This window comes from Sphaerodactylus townsendi, linkage group LG05 (assembly GCF_021028975.2).
Source record: "Sphaerodactylus townsendi isolate TG3544 linkage group LG05, MPM_Stown_v2.3, whole genome shotgun sequence".
Classification (NCBI taxonomy): Eukaryota; Metazoa; Chordata; class Lepidosauria; order Squamata; family Sphaerodactylidae; genus Sphaerodactylus; species Sphaerodactylus townsendi.
The window spans coordinates 115636118-115657864 of record NC_059429.1 but is presented as its reverse complement, the minus strand read 5'-3'; the positions used below and the strand labels follow the sequence as shown (position 1 = coordinate 115657864).

The window sequence follows — 21747 nt, the reverse complement described above, 5'->3', positions numbered from 1 at the left end:
CTTATCCATACCTGGGGGCAAGTGCCCCTTTGTCCCTTTGTCTGGGACACCTGGTGACTGTGAGTCAGGTAGTTCATGACCTGTGACTCACGGGGGCCTGGGGGGTAGGTGAGCGTGTGCGCCCAGAAGGACACAGATGGCGCAGGCATTCCTGCGCTCTTTCTGAGGCTCTCCCCAGTTCGTGGGGCTCATCCCGACATCAAGAAATGCTTCTCAGCTGTCAGAATCACTGAAACAAACTGACCTATGGAGTTTCCTTGAAGTTATTGAAAAGAGGCAGTGCAATTATCTAAATGATGTTCTAAATAGAGGGCATGCTGTGGTCGATGCGCTTGAACTAGGGTTCATTTGAACCCCTGAAATCATCTCCATGTCAGCTGTCCCAATTCAGAGATTACCCTTCTTATCTTCTGAAAATAATTACCATGGCATTTAGTGATGGGCAGCTCACACTTCAACATTGTATATTTCAGACCTCTGGAGTTTGCATTCTTTCTACAAATTGCAGCAGCTGCCTATCAGCCCACTTAGGAAGGTAGAATGGCATGCCTCCACATGAGCATGACTGGACTAATGTCAGGCTATCTTGCAAGGGTCAATAGCTAAGCTTGCCAGCTTTGTTTAGCTCAGTTTTGCTTGGATCTTGTCTCTTGGAGATCCTTCTACTGAAAGGAGTACAGCAGTTTCTATAATTGCCCTTTCCCTCCTGGATGGTTTCCTGAGAAGGTATTTTAAGAGAAGAAATGTTTCTCTTTTTCTCACAATACTAGAATCAGGGAGCATACATTGAAAATGCTGGGGGAAAGAATTAGGACTAATAAATGGAAACACTTCTTCACACAACGTGTGATTGGTGTTTGGAATATGCTGCCACAGGAGGTAGTGATGGCCACTAACCTGGATAGCTTTAAAGGGGCTTGGACAGATTTATGGAGGAGAAGTTGATGTATGGCTACCATTCTTGATCCTTCTTAATCTGTGATTGCAAATGCCTTAGCAGAAGAGGTGCTTGGGAGCAGCAGCAGCAGAAGGCCATTGCTTTCATATCCTGCATGTGAGCTCCCAAAGGCATCTGGTGGGTCACTGCGAGTAGCAGAGTGCTGGACTAGATGGACTCTGGTCTGATCCATCAGGCTCTTTCTTATGTTCTTAGAAAATGATGCAAAGGCCCTTCTGTATCCTATTGGGATTTAACCTGCTGTTTTATTATAATAGCAAAAGTTGTGTGCCAAGTCACAACCAACCCATGGTGATCCCAGAGCCATGGAGTTTTCAAGGCATGTTATGAACAGGGGTGGTTTGCCATTGCCACTGCACAGCAACCTTGGTCTTCCTTGGCAGTCTCCCAACCAAGTTCTAACCACGGCTGACCCAGCTTGGCTGACCCAGCTTTAAAAAGCAGGCTTTGAGTTTGCAGTTTAAATCTCAACCCAGCCACGCTGAGCACAGCATTGAACTGAGATGTTGGGCTGACAGAACATAACTTTATACTGTTGGCTTGGCCCTCCAAGCTCCACCTCTGCCCAGGGGGTGTAGCCAGCAGGATAAAGCTGGAGCCAATCAGCCTGACTGCTCAGTTTGACACTGGGCTTAGTCTGGCTGGATTGAGAACTGCAGGCTCGAAACTCTGTTAAAATGCACCCCCTGCTACTCCCAAACTCCATGTGGGGTTCAGGGTATGGCAAGCCCAGATAAACACGGGTTGGTTTAGCATTCAACTGTACACAAACCCCCGAACTTTATGTGGAAGGGGTGGCTCACTGTGCCCCCTAAGGAGCACCCGTGGCTCCAACCCCCTCGCATTCCTCCCTAGTTACGCCACTGGTTGTCCCAGTGTCTTGTCAGACTTTGGCCCTCAGCAACTCTGTGGTGGGGAGTGTGAAATGTGTCCTGTAGTGACCCGATTGTCTGAACCAAGTGATAGGTTCCCCAAATTACAGCTAGTCTATATCTGCACAGGTTTGGCTTCTTGGTTATATTTGATTGTGACAGAATATTAGGAATTGGCTTTGATAATGATATTCCCTGCCATAGGATATAGTGATGTCCACACACATAGATGACTTTAAAGGGGATCTGACAAATTGATGGAGCAGAGGTCCATCAGCGGCTACTAGCCCTGGTAACTAATGGGAACCCCCAGGTTTAGGGGCAGTGGCCTCTAAATCCTAGTGCCAGAAGGCAACACCAGGGGAAGGTCTTAGCCTCTATGCCCTGTTCTTGGCCCACCAGTGACTGGTTGGTCATTGTGTGAGATAGGATGATGGGCTGGATGAACCACTGGTATGATCCAGCAGTGCTCTTCTTCTAAAAGAGCAACAGCTGTTGAGTATAAATAATACTAAAGATGCCAATCAGTACTCAAGTGTCTCTGAATGCTACAGCAGTGGATAGTCACTTGGATACTTGCAATTCCCATGGCACTGCTACTGTTCGGATTGGTTAGTATTTCACAGTCCATTGTTTGATTGCCACTGATGTGTATCCTTACAGTATTTGCATTGATCTACTATCCTATGGTATGGGAGTGGCTGCTCTTTCACATACTCAATAATGGCTATGTGTCATCATTATAACAGTAATATGATTGCAGATTCATTGCATTATATGTACTTGCTTTAATGGATACTACTTATGCTGTAGAATATTTATCGTCATTTAAGGTCCCACAACATTGTTTGTGTCACTGCAAATAGTCATTTGTGTGATGCTCATCAGCGGAATTATCTTTACTACTTCTGTGGTGGGTGTTGAATTGTTCCTAGTGTGAATTCCTCAGGCTGCATTTAACAATCAACAAGTGTGTCACAGAATCCTTTATTATGTCTTAGAGGTGTTGGGGTGGATCTCTAGGACTACGTATTACATCACGGGTACCTCTCAGGCATGGACATACCAAACAAGTGGGTTTGTTGCTTTTGTCACCTAACCGATGTGATGAGTATAAAACATTTGTAATTGGCAAGCTGTATATACAGTGTGCCATATTGGCTTTTGGTTGCTTGCGATTTAACCTGTTCACTACAGAACTGCCAAGGGCAGAAATTGTGTGCGCCAATGTGCGATCACTGTTTTGTAGGCAGATGCAGCTTTGGAACCACTGGAACTGTGTGGCCTACTGGTAAAAGTAGTGAAAAAGATGTGTCAGCAAGGTTCTCATGGGTCAGCAAGGATCCTCCAGGATGTGGTCTAAAGTCATCAAGGCTTTTGCATGCCTTTCTGCACAGAGGGCCCCCTCTCACCAGTGCAAGACAGGGGTAATCGTCAGCCAAATGGCACGAGGTGTACTGATGCTCAGCCAGGTGAGGGGGAGTTTGAGTCACGTGCTTCTCTCACTACAAGGTCACGTGGCCGTGGCGGGCTCTTGGCGCGGTGGTGACCCCTCATCCTCCTCCCCCCTCCCATATGGAGAAGGATGTAGTCCCGGCTGGGGGCGGCGGAGGGATAACCGGGCGGCTTCGCGTCCCTCGCCGCGGCCCCATTCGCAGGGCGCGGCGCCTCCTAGCGGAGCCGGGGCAGATCCCGCCGCCGCTTCCCCTCTCTCGCGAGAATCCCCCCGCTAGGACGGGGTTATGTAACCCGAGCCCCTCCACCTCCCGTTAAAGGGCCCGTTTCCTGTCGGGGCAGGAGTGGAGGGAGGGTAAGCGCAGGAAGGGCCCCCCGCAGCGAGGGAGGCGGTTGAGCCCCCCCTCTCCCCCACACTGCCCCCCTCCTCCCCGGCCGGACAATGAGTCCCCTATGCTAATGAGCGCCCCGCGTCACTTCCGCTCTTTCTCGGCCGCCATCTTGGCCAGGGCAGGTTCTGGGCAGGAGGGACCCGGCTGTATTGTCTGCAGGGCGCCCCCCCTCCCCTTTCCTCGCGGCCCGCAGCGCGGCGCCCCCACGGCCCGGCGACCGAGTCTCGCGGAGCCGCCGCCCCCTCAGCCCCGCGCGGGCCCAGCCCCTGCCCTGCCCGCCGCCCTCCTCCCCCCCAGCCCGTCCCCCCCCCCTCGCCCGCCATCCAGCCCCCTTTGTCTCCCCGGCGCCGCTCCTCGCGCCCGCCTGGACCCAGCGAGGAGCCGCCGGCAGCGCCGCCGCGGAGGAACAGCAGCAGCCGGAGGAGGAGGAGGGCGCGCCACAGCCACCCAGGTGAGAGCCGGAGTGCGCGCGGAAAGGAGGGAGCCCGGCGCAACCCTGCCCCCGCCCCGCCGGTCGCCTCCTTTCTCCTCCTCTCGTGCAGCCGGGCCCGGCGGCGGGTCGCGCATGCTGCGGGTCGCGTGGAACCTTTCGGTTGATCCCCCATCCGTGCATAGACCGGTGTTTTCCCTCCTCCGCCTCCATCCTGGCTCCTTGGGTAGATGCCGCTGCTCTGGAGGCTTCCGCCACTGCCGCTGCTTTTCCCTGCAATCTCCTTTTCTTCCCACCTCCCTCCTTTTTTTTTATTTTGCAGGGAGGCGGCCCATGTCTGCTGCGCCCCCGAGTGTGGCTGTGATTGCACCGTCTGCAGCGTGGAAGGAGGGAAAAGAGGGGTGGGGGAAGGAGAGGGGATGGCGATCGCGCCCGTCCTCTCCGGAATCCTTCGGCGGGCTGAGCAGGGGTCGCTCCTTTCCCTCCAGCATGTGCTACTTTAGAGGGAAGCCGCTTAGGAGGACCCCTGATGACTGCGGATTTGGCGCTGGGGTTTTTGGAGCGGGCTGCGGTACAATGAATGGGAAGCCACCTCCTCCTGCGACCTATCCTCCCTTCCCTTGAGTAGAGGCGTCGGGGGTGCTGGAAAAGGCGGGATTCGTGGCAGATCCAGGGGAGAGTAACAGGCGCCCATCCGCCCACACAACTCTTCTTTTGCTACATCCATTCCGGACAGTAGTTGCTCTAACCCATTTCCAGACAAAGACGGGAGGGAAAGGAGGCCGCCTTCTGCACCTTCCTCTAGCACGCCTCTCTGCTGCTGCTTTGGGTCATGGCATGCTCATTTTGCATTTATTTTTGCAGCCTAGTTCAGTTTTGCTTAGGCGTCCAGGTAACGAGCCTGTGGATTGATGTTTAAGACCACCGTGGCTTGGGGTTTATGGCCATCGAAGGAGGAAAAAAAAACCCTGCCCCCACCCAAAATGCACCGCAGCCCAGTCGGTGCGATGGAGAAATGAGCGTGGAAGTCAGTAGGGGGCGCATTCTCTACACTGGGTAAGGCTGCGCTGCTGCAGAGTGGGGGGAAGGGCCCCAGATGCTCGGCATGTAGTTGCCACACAGCGCCTTCTATAGGCCTGGGAAAATGGGCCTATCGCTGCAGGCTCGGTTGCTCTTAGTTGCTGACAGTAGCACAGGCAGAGGTTTAGTGAGCAGAGCATTGATTTAAGGAATCTGACCACTGCATCCATTTCCCTGGAAACGGGACCAGAAGTGTCATCATGGCATGGTACCTGAAAGCAGTGCCATCTCTGATGCACTTCACCTGCTTGAAGCTTTTGCTGAAATTATTTGGGGTTGGTCTTTCCTGAGCCAATGAAAGTGCCTTCCTGCTAGTTTGGGAAGTTGATGCAGTCCTTAGTTCTGCACATGAAGGGAAGTGAAATAACTATTATGGGGGTGGGGAGAGGTTGTTTATCGCTTCTCTGGCATTGAACGTTAACTTCATTTTGGTTTTGAAGATAAAAGTTCATGATGAGTAAAGGAACTGTGCATCAACATGTGGCATCCCAAGTCGTAAACGCATCTGACTTGCTTGCATGGCTGTTTCTTTCCTGTTGAAATCATGGCAGCAGAGATGGTTAGAAGTCTCTCCCAGAGCAGTGCTTAACTTTGGTTTTTAGTAAAGGGAATATGTCAGATAAAGAACTATGCCATAGGTGCTATGATATAGCCTGCATTTATGGAAATGTCCAGCGTCCTAACGTTGGAGTTCTGTGTTATTTTAACAATGCTAAATTCAATGTCTCAAGTCTCTTCCATCTTACCTGGACAGGAGTGAATGATCAAAAACTCAAGTCATAATTGCTGAAACGAAAAATGAAAGAGGCAGAGACTTCATTCCAATACTTACAAGCAAGACCAAAACAAAAGGTTTACTTAAACATCATACACTGTTACAGAGTGTTTTGATTTGTTTCCACCTAGTTGCTTCCTATCAACACCTTTCTTGCTGTAGAGAAATGAAAGAAGAAACATATTCCAAGCATTGGGAGGTAGAGGCTATCTGCTGGTAATGTGGTTGGTTCAAGACACAAGTGTTTCACTGTTCTGTACTTAAACATCAACAAGGAAAAATACTGTGCATTTCATATTCAATCAACCAGGCGTGTAGGATTTTGTGTGAATTCGTTACGATATTATGGATTGGCTACTTTTGTTTTGTTGGGAAGTGTTCCCATTATTGTCCAATTTAGCTTTTAAATATTTAACAATTTCTACAACTTCTACAGCTTGTTGGAATCCCTTTGAAAATGTAGTGTTCTGTTTTAGTGTCTCAGAAAGTCACCAGAATTCATTTTCATTCCAGTAGATCATGGAAACTATTTCCAGTTGATATGAGTTAACCCTGTTTGCCAAGGCACTTATGTGTTTATTAAGTCATTACCATCAGGAATAATTAGTAGTACACAAACCTGATTCTTTCATTGGATTCTAATATAATGAGTTCTAATAAAACAAACGTAAAAAATGTTTCACTTCAGTTTGGGCATGTGGCATCTTTAACATTAGTATGAATGGCAAAGGCTTCAAAAATAAACAGTGGGAAACATTTACTGTAATGAATGGGAATTTAGCATCTGCCCAGAATTGTGGACTGAGTAACCTGTATAAGTAAATAGAGAGGATAGAAGATGCCAGCTACTTGAGTGTACATATATGTACATGCATGTGTCATTCATATAAGAAATATGTACAGTGGTCTAGAATGAATTGTCAGTATTTGCAACAGCAAGCCTCCCTGAGTTGAAAGAAAAATTTTAGAGCCTTCCAAAGTGTAATAAAGATTTTTAAAGTTGAACTGTCTGGCAGAGCTGTAATCTTGGGCCTAAAGTGCTGCAGTTGAGGAGAGGGGAGAGGCATGTGTTTCCAAAAAAAGTAAGCAAGTATTCAGTTGTCAGTCAGCAATGTCAGTCGCAAGGAATGATGTGAGAAAAGTACAGCTGTGATTGTAATGGGGGAGAAGGGGATAGGGTTAGAGATCTTCTTTGCCTGCAGTGTAGTACAGTGTAATGCTAGAGAATGCTGTAGGGCATGTGCCTGTAGGCAGAAGCACAACAGGTCGTACTCTGCCTCTCAACTGAAAGCATTTTGTTCAGTCAGCGGAGATGCATCCCACCAATGAAGAAGTCTCTTGCGTCAGTGGGCTGTGTCTGTACCAATGAAATATATTTTCTTAGGTAGGCAGACTGGTAGGATACAACCAATTGAATTAATCAAAATTGTACAAGCTTGACAAGAGATAATAATATTCAATTTATTTATTGCACCATATAAGTTCTGTCACAGTGTAAGTTAATAGACATATAGTGGTAGGATGTATTAGTACAGAGTAAAATGTTGGAATGAAACAATTGATGCCTGCCATGGTGAATTAGCCCTGTCCTGCCATAGGAAAGGAAACCTAGTTAAGTAATTGAGAAAATCCTTTTTTTAAGATCTGAGAATTAATCCATGGTGTCTAAGGTGAAGAAACCAAAGAAAGGAGAAATGGGAAAGACTAATGGGAAAGGCTTGTCTCGAAGATCTTTGAGAGCTGCTGCCAAGGGTGAGTGGTCCTTGCTCAACTGGATGGTCCTTTACAAGGCAGTTGTATGTGTCACTGTTGATCATTGATTGGATAGATGTTACTTGGGGAAGAACATTTAACACTAAAGGTGAGAAAATCAGTCTTAGGTTATGAAAACTCTCTCAGTCTACCTGGAGTGCCAAAATAGAAATAGTATCAAATAATTGGGTCAGCTATTGTATAAATCATGGGTGGCAAACTTGTTAAAAGGTGACATGGCAGGCATTTGTGGCATGCCAGATATATATCTGCGTCTATCTATCTATTTGTGTGTGTGTGTGTGTATTTCACATGACTGGCTTTTGGGCTCTAAATCTGGATAACTTATGAACCAGGTCAAACTGTCATGTGTAATGTTAATTTCAAAATAATCAGTATTAAAAGAAATGAGGGTGAGACTTTGTGCTGAGACCTTAATGTCACAGAATTATCGACGTTTACTTACTTGAGTTCTCACAGCGGGCCACTGCATTTCAGTCCCTGAAGGCCTGCTGAATGTCTACCTCATACACTTTCATTCTGCACTTCTCCAAGGATCTTAGAGCAGTGTACATGTTCTTCCTCATTTTATTAGCAGTGTGCAAATTCATGATGTGTCCTGAGTAAAGGGCACGCATTATCATACTCAGGGTTCTCAGAAGCACAAGTGTTATTAGTCCAGTTCAGAATTTCAGATGGGGGAGCACTGATCGTGCCTGCTGTGTACACATGGGATCCCTGGTAACATGTGCAAGGCCTGCCCAGTACCTACTGTCATGTGCATGTAGGATTCTCTTCAGATCTTATCTTAAGTATGTGAAGATCAGGGGGTCTTTCAGTCGTGTACTTCATTCATGTGCATATTCCTCTGCCACAACTTAGTTTGAACATGGCTGCTGCTGAGTTACATGGATTTTTTTGAGGTTTATTTTTCCCCATCTTACTAAGTAACATGAATCACTGCTAAAATGACAGAGTCTTGTGGCATCTTAAAGATAGGAAAACTCATTGTGCTTAAGATTTTGTGAGCAGCAGCTAATCATGACAGTAGATTCTGGCCCACAGGAGCTCATACTACAGTGAATGTTCTAGTCTTTTAAGTGCCACAAAAATCTTTGTCATTTTGATTACAGTGGCTAGTCACAGTATTCCTCTGGAATGGATGACTGCTGGAAGAACACACTTCCTCTTAAGTGTTCTGCATTAATTTCCTTGGGTGCCTTCTGGATGCTGTGTTTATCTTGGCCCTCAAAGGTTGTAGTATGGAAACTGGCACGCAGACTTTGCAACCCAAATCATGAACTTGGTATCTTCTCCTGCCTGGCATTTCTGTTCTAATCTGGAGCTTTTAGTACAGCTTTTTCATGTGGAAGGAAGAAATCAGTTTTTAATTTTTTTTCCTGTACAGTTTCCTATATCCTGTATTTTGGTGCTACCATAAATCACTAGGAATTGCAGTCCTATTGAGATATGCAGAATGCTATCCTTAATTATCAGTAACATTGTTAGGTTAAAACAAATTTCATACACACACAAAAGATGTCTTAAAAATGAAATTATTTGAATGTGACTTAAATAAAGCAGGGAGAGAGCAAGTTTTCAAAGCAGTGGGGTGTGTGACAGAAAAATACTTGGGGTGTGATCCAAGCAGGTAAGTATTTCTAAGTCCTTTTGATTTGAACAGAAGAGTTAAGCATGTACTTAAATCTCTCCTGTTGTAACCAAAAAGACTTAAAGATGCTTCACTTTGTTTGGATTTGTCCTATTCATATAGTAGTCTGTATCAGGAGTGCTCAAAGGGTTCCACATAAATCATGTTATTCCCAGCAACCTGTTGAAACAGGGCAGTTTATAGGTAATATCCAGTTTATTTGTAGTATTTAAGATAAAAGTAATGACGGACCAAAGCTGAAAATAGTTTGAAGTCACCTTGTAAGGTTGAAACTGCAATAATAAGAAGTAAGTTTTGGCTATGTGTTCAAGTGATAATAGTGTTCATTGTAGTATACAATTCCTAACTTTACTGCATTTGTATGCATGTATAATCTTTAAAGCTGAATCTTGCCAGTACATATGTGAAAATCAGCTGTTACCCAAAGTGGAGACACAGTCTCTCAATATAGTGGAGAATATTAGCTTAGAACAGACTTCTTATTAATGTTGCGAGAGGCTGAGTAAGGAATCTTTAATACCAGTGTACACGAAGATCAGTTTTGGAAGAAAATCCACAGAGAAGGATATAATGCAAATTTGACAATCTTTATTGTAGGGGTTATGGGTTTACAGTCACTTGGTTCAATTCAGCAAACATGCACACACAGAGTTCCTAAGATATAGATAGGTTGGAAAATAGATTTGGAATAGAAAGGGGTGTGGGGTATATGGGTAATACGACCTGATTGCGACGTGAAGAAGATTCAGGGTTCAAAGCCAAACAGCCAGCGTTTGGTTCCAGGGGGCAACGCATTGGACGCTGCAACAAAGACAGAAAGGTGTCCATGGCACTGAGCAATTGGCCCTTTGGAGGGTAAGATATTTATAGGGTGAAGGACTTTCTTTGGATATCAGGACAACCTTGGGGGGATGTTAGGACAACCTCTGGGTGGTGTCCAGATGGATTGTTTGAGAAACAATAGAGTGGTCAGAAGAAGTTAGTTACAGGAGGGAGTATCTGGGTTAAGATAATCAGGGGAGGCAATGACATCAGGAGTCTTCCTGTGGCTGGAAATGAATATCCATTCAGCAGGGCTACTGTATCATGCTGAGGACACATTCTTCCTTGATTGTGCAGCTGAAAATGTGCTGATATGGCAAGCAAGCTGAGAGCATGAGAACCGGAAAACAATTCTTGTAGGTAGACCTGGCTATTGCCAGAGAATGGGCTCCCCATCTCTGCAATGTCAGCATCACCCTTTAGGCTGCCATGCGAGCAGGGTTACCTGTGAGTAAGCACTTCACACCACTATGCCAGGACAGTATGGCTGCATAGCATATTTGACAGTTGGCTTTCTGAGTGTGGAATCTCTGGTTTCAGCTGTCCAAAGAACAAACAGCAAAAGGTCTGTGTTGTAGAAAGGTTAGAACTGTTCACATGGATGAAAATTGTTTGTGTGAGTCATGCTAAAGTTGCCAACTTTGTGAAGAGGCTTTCTATTTTGAATTTTCCTGTGTGTGTGTCTGAATAACGGAGACTTCATTATGTCAGGAAATGCAAGGCTGTGATTTCCATATCAATCAAAAGTTTACTAAGTGATTATTATAGGTAAAGGAATGCAATGCATGCATCTTATTCTGCTGTTCCTTCATGAGGAAATAGTTACTGCAGTTCCTTTTCAATTATGCAGTAAGATGCATGCCCCCTAGATGGCGTATCAGCTGCCAGTGGAAAATTCCAGACCTCGTGGAGGGGGAGGAATGTATGTGAGTTGCGAGGGTTGTGTTTGCTAGGCAGCAGAACAGTGTTGAGACCAAAAAAGGAAGGTAGTCTTAGCTCATGGCTTTCTAGCAGCCTTCATGGAAGTTCTTACTATTTAACATGGCAGTCAAGTAACAGACCAATGAGTCCATATCTAATGAAGTTCTATTGAATATGCAAACGAAAAGTAAAATTATCCTTGGCGTTGTAGACACATGGCAGAGCAAAGAGGATGTATGTGTGTGTCGAAAAATTGTAGCCCAGCCAGACAATGTTAAGAGGAAGCCTTGAGTCTGCCCTTTTGTAGTAAGAGTGATAGGATGGCTTTTGAAGATTGGATGGTGAAAGAAGCTCCAGGTTGCAAATAAAGAAACCTCTGACGGATGTCTGGAGATGAGCTTTAAAAATAATTTTTTGTGTCAAATTTTATTTCCCAGGCTGCTTCTTAGAAAGCTTTCTTAAACAATTAGTAATCCTGGGACATGAAGTGAATAGTAGTTTTACAAGATGCCCAAAGAAGACCAGGTGCACAGCACACTTTGAAAGTTGCAGCCGTTTGGCAATAGATGGCATTTTCTTTTAAAAGCAAAATATCTCACAGAGCTATACCAATTGCCGAGCCCATTGAGGACCACTTGTCACTGAAAACTTGTGTAGGAGTAGTGCTACTATTCTGTCAGTTTCTCTGACAACTTGCTAACTAATGGATGAGCATCCTAAATAGAAGCGAAGCTTATTATTTTGCCCTTCCAAGAATGAAAGCAAAATGTTGTGAGCTTTTTCAGAGCTGAAGCTAATGCAGTTTCATTTGTACATACTTGTAAGAGGTTTGTACAAAAAAGGTCCAATTCTAACTCATCACCTAACTCAGGGGTAGGGAACCTGCGGCTCTCCAGATGTTCAGGAACTGCAATTCCCATCAGCCCCTACCAGCATGGCCAATTGGCCATGCTGACAGAGGCTGATGGGAATTGTAGTTCCTGAACATCTGGAGAGCCGCAGGTTCCCTACCCCTGACCTAACTCATTGGGAACTTAATGTTTCTGAGAGCTATTTTTTTGACAAAGGGGGGAGTGGATTTTTAGTGGTTGGCATGGTGAGAAGCACATCTGCCTTTTGTTTTACTGGTTGCTGAATGTTCGGGGGGGGGGGGGGGGGACCTACAGTTGGGCCTAAGTGAAATTGCTTAGCTTGGAAGCAGTTTCATCTTGGAGTGGGGTAGGGCATGTATCTGCACAACCTTAACATGAAGTACTTACCTCTGGAATGAATTGCTGATGTAATTATGACTGTAAAAGGATATGCCAGCATATGCTGCTGTTCACAAAGCATGGTGCCATTTCTTGTACGTAGCCAGCTTTGCTCTGACTTGATTTCAGCAGTTATTTGCCATGGGCATCTTATCTTAACATGAGTAGGTTTCACAAAACAAATTGTGTAGTTCTGCAGCCCACTTCTTCTTTTGTGTGTCAGGTCACACAAAAAAACCACAAATAGAAGAAGACCAGATTTTAATGAACTTCACAATTTTTTGTGGTCAGACTTTGGCAAATCATTGATGGGCGGTATCACATAAAGACAGGAATCAGTTCTGTAATTGAGGGCCAGCCACCAAGATATGTTAATAGAGGCATAGAGGGCCTGTGTTCTCTTCGATATGATAGGTGAAGATGTGGCAAGGATTGTTTGAACTTGGTGAAGGATATTTTGGATTATGCTTACTTTTTTAGAGTGGTTCTGTAAGACAGTTCCGGGTAGAGTAGTCTCTTCTGTTCTTGCATATCAGGGTTTTAGTGAGCATCCATCTAGGCTGTTTTCTGTTAGCTGCTGTACCTCTGCCATTTTCTGAAGGTCTCTTAAGTCACTGGGCTATGGAACTGTCAAATTCTAACCCCATCCTATATTGAGCATCACCAGCAATTTTTTGGTGTGGCCAGCCTGATAAAAGATCAACCAGTATTCTATAGTGTGAAGTTCTTTTTATTTTTTTGGGGGGAGGGGCAGAGTCACTAGTGGACTTTGATTGGTCCATGGTCAAGCCTGAAAGAGCTTTCAGTGTTTTCATGTAGCAACAGCCTTCTCCTTTGCAGCATGGTGTTGTTAAAACTTCTCAAGTTTATAATTTGGAAATGGGGATTTCAGCTGTCCAAAGAAGGGGGGAAGTTAAAAAAAAATTCCCTGATCTCTGTGTTTAATTTTTACTTAGGATATCTGAATGTTGACTAATTTCAAGCAAATAACCTTCAGATTGGTATACTAATTTAAGCTATGTAGACACTTGCCGTTTTATTGCACTGTTGTACTGATTTATGTTGTTCGCCGCCCTGAGCCCTATTGGGAGGGGCAGGATATAAATTTTAAAATAAATAAATATGTATGCGTGCACATTCATTTCTTCAATAAAATGAATGTGGGGTGGGGCAGGGGATCTCTGGATCGGGAAGAGCAATTAATTTGAGCTGGAGCAGGAGGTTTTGAATTATGTGCAAGGTGCCTGCTGCATGTTGGGAGTGATTTCTTGTATGGACATATTTCCTCAAGCCCTGCTTCCACTTCCCATTCTCTCTACGGTAAAGATAGATCACACACTGCCAGCCTACCTAGCTCCACCCTTCCCACTCTCTTGCACTGCACACAGTCTCCCTCGCTCACAGTTTCCATGTTGCCAATTCACAGAAAAGAAATTCACACAGGCTTCACCAAAACATACCGACTTCCACCTTCTCATATTGAGATATTGACAGAATAAGAACAGAGAGCGCTTGGAAACAAGCCTCTCTGTCCTCTGGCAGCAGCAGAAAGGGGAGTGGAATGGAGAGAATATTGACTATAGCACAATATCCCCTTCTTTGGCAGTGTGTGGTCCAGGGAATTGCTTTGCTGTTTCATTTGGGGGTGGGGGACCAGGTGTGGGAGACTTCTCTACAGAAAAACTGCACACTCAGGAATGAGTGCCTCATCGCTTGTAAAAAGAGAAACACAGGGAGACCCCATTACAAGCCCACTGCGCACCGAAGAGTCCTGAGGTAAACGTTCCATGCATAATCGGCAGGTGTGTAGGTATTGCTTTCATAAGATGTGCAGATTCTGTTCTTGAGCTTTGTGGCTTGCCATAGGTAATGCTTCATCTGCAAATGTGCTGGTGTGTGCAAAACAACTATCAGATCAGACTGCAATGTGAACCCATTTAATTGGGAATAAGTCCATTGATTTTTAACTGAACTTCAGGGAAGGGGCAATTCTCCTTGTTGCCACCTCAACATGGGAACTTTCTTCAGACTGTTTATTTCAACAGGGACTAAACAGCCGCCTTTTGAAAGCTCTGAGGAAGACATACACATCTGAGAGGGTGCCATTTCCATCATCATTTTGCCATGACAGAACAAAGTGCACTTAGTTGGTCTTTTCTTTGCTTCCTTGTTTTCTGATGGGCAGGATTAAAATGAAACTGCATTTAATTTGGCTATTTTTAATGCAAGCTGCTGTTTTTTTCTCGAGTTATAAGCAGATTTTACTGAATTTTTTTAAAATGCTGTAAACTAGCTGGTCTTTCATTGATTGCAGCTGTTAACACCATCTCATAAAGAATTGCCATGCGAGACCCATTATTATGAGGTAGTCTGTTCACATAGCTATTCTTATTAATGAACTATTTCTGTTCTTTTCTCCTCTGAGAAGTATTGGGAGCAATAAACTAATAATTTCAACATGCATGGGATTGAACACGTCCTGTAAAAAGCAGTGGGAAAAGTGTACTTCTAGACATTCAGCTCCTTGCAGTGTCTGAACCAAAAGGATGCCAACATAGGCCATTTTTGCATGGTCAAAATATCCTGGGTTGAGCAAGAGAAATACCCTGTTCTGTACAACAATTCTGCATGGTCCTAAAGCGGGTTTGCACCGCAATATTTCCCTCATCCCAAGGTATTAAAAAACCATCAAATTGGCAGTTATTTTTTAAAAAATCCCGGGGTGAGTCTGCTAGAGCCTGCTACAGTACAAACATCAATCGGGAGCAGGACCAGTTTATTTTTCCCACCCAGTTGACTGATCTCCCCACTTGACATTCATTCAAGCTGCCACTCAAAAACAACAGCCAATCAGAATGTGGGACACCGGGCATGTCAGATATACTTGCAGCTGCCACTCAAAAACAACAGCAAATCAGAACGCGAAACATCAGGCATTCTCAGATATGCTTGCAATGTAAATACAGAAGTCCTGGGCTCATTCAAAACAAGGTGGAGTATTTCCTCCCATTCCTCACTGAATTCCTTCATAAAACGGGCAGCCATGCGAACGGACACCCTGGGATAAAATAGACCCAGGTTAAAAAACCCGGTGGTACACAGGTATACTTTTGCCATGTGGAAATAACCATATAGATAGTAAAATAATTAAGGGTTTTGATGGGATTTGTCCAAAGCAAACACAGGGTTTAAATACTCTGCTGGAAACTCTATTTCATATTTTGCCTAAAAAATAGAACCATTAGTGAACAGACTAATATCAATGATAACCTTCCATTTATTGGCATAGAATCTTAAAAATGAACTCCTTGTTTAATTCTCATCGACTTAAAATACTTGCTAAGCTGTAGACTGGTACTGTAGTATGCTTATGCTCCAGCTGTCTTTTATTTATTTTTTAAAATCACCTTCTGCTAAAATAGGTTTTCAGCCTTAATCTTGACTTATTTTCTTATTAAAGCTTATTCTTTTGTTCAGCATGAAATGAATAATTGGTGTAATGGTGAGGTGAGAGTTCTGTCTGGGGAATGATTTTGAAGCTTTTCCCTTAAATATCCTCAGTGATTGGCCATCTTACTTTAGGTAAAGAACTGGGCAGAAGTTCTCATTTCCTAAGGTGCTCAGATATAATCAACGGTAAATTGAAAGTTACTACTAGCATGATGCTATTTTAACTATGCCTATGAGAGTCTGTATCTAGAACTTGAGCCCTAGGTTGTTACTAATAGGCGATATGAAGCTATAATAATTGTTATTTGCTGTATGTAAACATGGGACAGGAATTTACAAAAACCAACAGCAGGAAACAAGGTTCTGTTTGGTTATGCACATGGTTTCTCTTAAAGTTACACAGATCTGAAGTCTGGGCAACTTGTATAACAGTTCTTGCATCTGCTCCTTTTCCTGAATTACTGTCTGATATATTTATAGTTGTACACAGTCTCTCAGCTTTCCAGTAGTGCTGCATGGAAAGTCCTATGTAGGGGAAAAAAGGAACCCAACATGAAACCAATTTAGCTAATATCAGTCAATGAGTATTTATGAGTGCTGTTTTCAGACATGTAGACGGTTTGAAATCCAGGTGGTTGAGTTGTCTTTTAAGCAAGTAGTGTTTCTTTTTACAGAAGTTGCCTGATTAATTAGTTTAAACAGAAATATAGGGCTGCCTTTTGGGAAACGTAACTGAAGTGTTTCCTGGGATGTTTCCTGTTCTATCCATACCTCAACTATCCTTTTTATGAAAGTATACATTTGTGTCTTTCTATTGGCAAAAAACATTCAGTCCTTTACCATGAAACTGTTTGTCCAATTTATTGGTGAAGGTTTTGAAATATCCGTACACAAAAATAAGCCAGAAGAAAACATTGCAGTCAACATTTACTGAGGCAGTAGCCAAATTAATAATCTTATTCTGAAAAAGCTCTGCCTGGTAGGCCTTGGATCCTGGACCTGTGCTGTCAGAAAGCTTTGTTTTGCTTTGGGAAAGGCAGATGTATGAGGAGTAGTTGATTTTGCCCATTTGCAGGTTGGTGCTGGTGACTTTGCTCAGATGTGAAAGTTAGTGAGTTACTCAAGAGGTTTGAAGGAAGACTAGGAGTCAGTACTAAAAGGGCTAGAACAGGGGTAGGGAACCTGCGGCTCTCCAGATGTTCAGGAACTACAATTCCCATCAGCCTCTGTCAGCATGGCCAATTGGCCATGCTGGTAGGGGCTGATGGGAATTGTAGTTCCTGAACATCTGGAGAGCTGCAGGTTCCCTACCCCTGGGCTAGAACAGTGGTTCTCAACCTGTGGGTCGGGACCCATTTGAGGCTCAAACGACCCTTTCACAGGGGTCGCCTAAGACTCTGCATCAGTGTTCTCCATCTATAAAATGGATAAATGTTTGGGTTGGGGGTCACCACAACATGAGGAACTGTATTAGAGGGTCTCAGCATTAGGAAGGTTGAGAACCACTGGGCTAGAAGGTGCAATTCCTGCTGGAAGTGAAGTACCTCCCTTTCTGTGGCCTTATTTGATACTGATGGATGGTTCCACTTGTTTAATTCTCCATTCCTACTTGCAGAAACTGGAAAGTTCTTGACTCAATACTTGCACTGTCAGGTAATCAATTCCTATATTTATTAATAGTATTTCAAAGTGTATACCTTGTGGACTACAAAACTGTACTTATCCATTGTGGTCACCATCTTGTGAAATGGTATGGTATGCTTTATATACTGCCCTCCCTTGAAAGGCTCAGGGTGGTGCACAACAGGATAATAACAATATTAGCAATCAAAACATCATACTACAAACATCAAAAACATAATAACAATAACAAGGGTCAGAAAACAGCATCATAAGCACAGCATAGACATAACATCACATCAAAACATAACATCATAAATATAGCATAAATAACAATAAGCATAGAATCATAAAACATAACATTAAGATCAACGATAAACCTTGCATGATAAACCACAGGCATCATAAGTAGCTATAATATCATAAACTATGAAGCAACAGTAGCCACAGCAACAAGTATAATCAACATAACTAGGTGATAATAAGCATAGATGGTGACTTTTCCCTATAATGACCTAGGAACTAACCCCAACAGACTACAGCTGTGTTAGTGCAAAAGCCTAATCCAGTAAATCTAAAAATACAATATTTTGACACTAAACTAAGCCCAAATAAAGCTAATACCCAACACTAACATAATAGAATTTACAACAGTACAATAGCGTACTACCTAAACCAGGGGTAGGGAACCTGCGGCTCTCCAGATGTTCAGGAAGTACAATTCCCATCAGCCCCTACCAGCATGGCCAATTGGCCATGCTGATAGAGGCTGATGGGAATTGTAGTTCCTGAACATCTGGAGAGCTGCAGGTTCCCTACCCCTGACCTAAACTAACAATCAAACAGGAGGGAGCCCAATATAGCATAAGTAACTAATTATCCACCCTCACATACTTCACATCAGCAACAAGCAGTCCAGGGGTCCAAAGTCTCCCCTGTGTCCATGTTCTATCCGGACTCAGTCACCCGGAGTCTTCAGCCGGCTCAGTTGTTGCCAGCATACTGTCTCTCTCTTGCCGCTCACTGGTACACAGTCCATCTGTGGGTTGTCGCCACCGCCGCTGTATTCTCCCTCGGGCACACCCAGTCCAGGCTGCTGAATGGAAAGCTCTTGTACTCCCTATGGGGACCCCTGCCACCAGTCCCCACCACCATCCGTGGGCCTTTGGCGAAAGACAAGAGCAAAATTATTAGAGATTGGTCTATACTACTCAGTACATTTGCTGTAAGTTGTAACATACGATTTGCTTCATTTCTGTTTTTACATTTCTGGTTGCTTCTACAATCCAGATCTTATTTGTTGAATGCCCCATTCTGTTGATTGTATTGACTTACTCTGTGTAATCCAACTTGAGAAAGATGGACTATTAATAATCCTGCAGGAATCTATATAAGAACATACTACATGGATTCTTGAGAATTGTAGTCCAGGCCAATATTAATGTGATAGAAGCTTATCATTGACCCCATTATTTGGTTCTTCATACAAGTCTTAATGGAATAATGAATATTTGAGTGCTGAAAAAGATTGTGTTAATTAATCCTAGTGGCAATCCAAGAAAAGGCTTTCTCCGTCATGGCACCAAATCTTTGGATCTCCCCCCTCAGGGAAGATTGTCTGTCTCCATCTGTTGGTGGCTTTTGTCAGCAGATGAAGACTTTGGTTCATATGGCATACCACCAATAACGGTTATTGGCTCTCCTTATAGTATTGCTTGTTTTTATGTGATTTTAATTGAATGTTATAATTTTAACTATTTTTAATAACTACATCTGTTAATATCCTTGTGTTCACTTCCTTGTGGACACTGACTGGATAGAAAGGTGACATGATCACTATAGGTTTCTGTTGAGATGATAAGGCTGATGCTTTAATATTGACTAGCAGCAAAAGCCCATTGCAAGGTTGGGGAGAGGATGCAATGGGCCCTAGGAAGCATACATCCCCCTGCAATGGTCAAAAGTCGGCTTTTGGGGGTGGGCAGTGGGAGACTTGGCTTTTGGAGGTGGGGTGGGAGGAGGGTGCCGGCCAGCAGAGACGCTGCTCAGCTTTTGGGGGGGGGGGGACAGGAAGAGAGTGCTAGCCAGAGGAGCAGCTGCTCTCCTGCCACCTTGGCTTGTGGGAAGTTGGGAGGGCTTCTTGGGGGTATGGGGAATCAAATATTGGGGCGATGAACTCCTAGCAATGAAACTCCCTCTCATTGACTGAGGGTTTGTTGTCATGTCATTTGTTGGCTTATTGCGTTTTATTGTTTAGGATTGGTGATATGTTGAGCTCCTGTCCTCACCTTGATTGAAATACATTGATATTTGTGTTCGTAACTACCAATCTACATCAGTTGCAGCAGTTTGAGATTATGCTTTAAAAATATTTAAGAAAAATAGAGCTTAATTTCAGATTTTTGCTTTTATTATAATAAAATGTAACTTCCATATGCTGTGATCAGGAAGGATAAAATCAAAAATTACAATAACAGGATTTTAAAATTTTAAACCAGGTTTTTAATTTAAATCAGATTTTTTTAAAATAAAGGGCCTTTTGAGGAAATATCTAAAGATAGTTTCTATTTAAGATACATTAGGATTAGTTGGCTATACATGCAGTGTTTACAACGTCGAGGCAGATTGGCTCAGCAGGCAGGAGGTAGCGGAGGCCGAATGGAAACTGAACCCCAAAATCTTCCAGCAGATTGTCCAGGAGTTTGGAGAACCAACAGTCGATCTCTTTGCCTCGGAGAACAATCGTAAACTGTCAACCTTCATGTCCAGATACCACCACACTCTGGCGTGTGCAATAGACACACTGGTATCACTATGGCCCAGAGGTCTTCTATACACCTTTCCGCCCATTCCAGTCATCCCCAAGCTACTGAAGAAAGTGACCTCGGAAGCTGCAGAGATCATACTAGTGGCACCATGGTGACCAAGAAGACCGTGGTGTTCATCAATTCTGTAGCTCTCAAATGCCCTCGCTCTCAGGCTGCCAACTTCTCAGGACATTCTGTCTTAAGGCCCCATTGTTCATCCAAAGCCTCAGTGGTTCTACCTGACCGCATGGTGCTTGAGCGGCGAGCTTTGAAGAGCAGAGGATACTCCAAAAGTGTCACGGACACCATCCTGGTCTCCAGGGGGACCTCCACCAATAACATGTATAACTGCTTCTGGAGAAGTTTTCTGAGAAGGGCCAAAAAGGGAAATACCAATCCTGTTAAATCCTCAGTGCCACAGGTCCTCCAGTTCCTGCTGGAGGAATTTGAGAAGGGTTTCAGGAGTTCTTCCCTTAGAAGACAGGTGGCAGCCCTCATGACCATCTGGCCTAGGCTACAGGGGTTCCCAGCATCCAAGGCACCTGGACGTCATCCGCCTCTTAAAGGGAGTACACCAAAACCAGCCCCCAGTTGTATATCCTTTTCCATCTTGGAGACTGAACTTGGTTCTCATGATGCTTATCAAGCCTCCCGTCCAAACCATCCCACTAAAGTGGTTAAGGATGAAGGTCTTGTTTCTGATCGCTGTCACGTCGGCCAGGAGAATATCCAAGCTCAGAGCGTTGCTCATCAACTCCAACTTCTGTTTCTTTCATAAGGATGGAGTAGTAATGCAGCTTGACCCGACCTTCCTTCCCAAGGGGGGCTCCAGCTTCCATGTCAAACAGGAAATAGTCATCCCTACCTTCTGCCCATCTCCTCTTCACCCCAAGGAAATCTTATGGCATAACCTAGAAGTTTGCAGAGCCTTAAAAGCCTTTATCCTCTGGACAGAAGCCATCAGAAGGACTGAGAGTCTGTTCATTAACATCTCCACACCAAATCTGGGAGTCCAGATGTCTAATCTATCAGCAGCACTATCAAGCAATGAATTATCGAGGCGTATAAGACAGCACACCTCATGGTTCCTTCGGGAATCACAGCACACTTAACTTGCAGCGTAGCCGCTAATGCTGCTTTTTGGAGATTTATCCCTGTAGAGGACATATGTAGGGTGGCCACGTGGTCGTCCATCACAACATTAATTAGACATTACAGAATTCACTCCCTTACAGCCACTGAGACAGCCTTTGGCAAGAGGGTGCTAGAACACATTTTGGGAGACTGATCAACTCCTACCCATTGTCGGGACACTGCTCGGGGAGGTCCCATGCAGGATGCCCTCAGTCGCCTCCAGGAGAAAGGTCCATTGGTCACTTACCATGAAGGGGCCTTCTCCTGGTGGGCGATGAGGGCATCCTGGCCCTCCCTGATTCTTATCAGTCTCCAATCCATCCGGTTCAGATAGCAACCAGATTCAGGCAGAGTGCC

General features: G+C 44.3%; 1 protein-coding gene across 6 annotated transcripts in view; it reads left to right on the top strand.

Annotated features, from left to right (window-relative positions):
* Positions 1-3761: 3761 nt before the first annotated feature.
* LOC125433184 (activity dependent neuroprotector homeobox) overlaps positions 3762-21747 on the top strand; it is a 46551-nt gene continuing 28565 nt past the window's right edge. For 3 of the 6 annotated variants that reach the window (XM_048497619.1, XM_048497620.1, XM_048497616.1), the window contains exon 1: positions 3762-4128. Coding sequence is in view for 1 of the 6 variants with exons in the window: in XM_048497615.1 (XP_048353572.1) it covers positions 7621-7714 (94 nt within the window). In the remaining 5 variants the exon portion in view is untranslated. Of the gene's footprint in view, positions 4129-7604; positions 7715-21747 lie in introns of those variants that run through there. The other 3 variants (XM_048497615.1, XM_048497621.1, XM_048497617.1) reach the window with 3 other exon arrangements.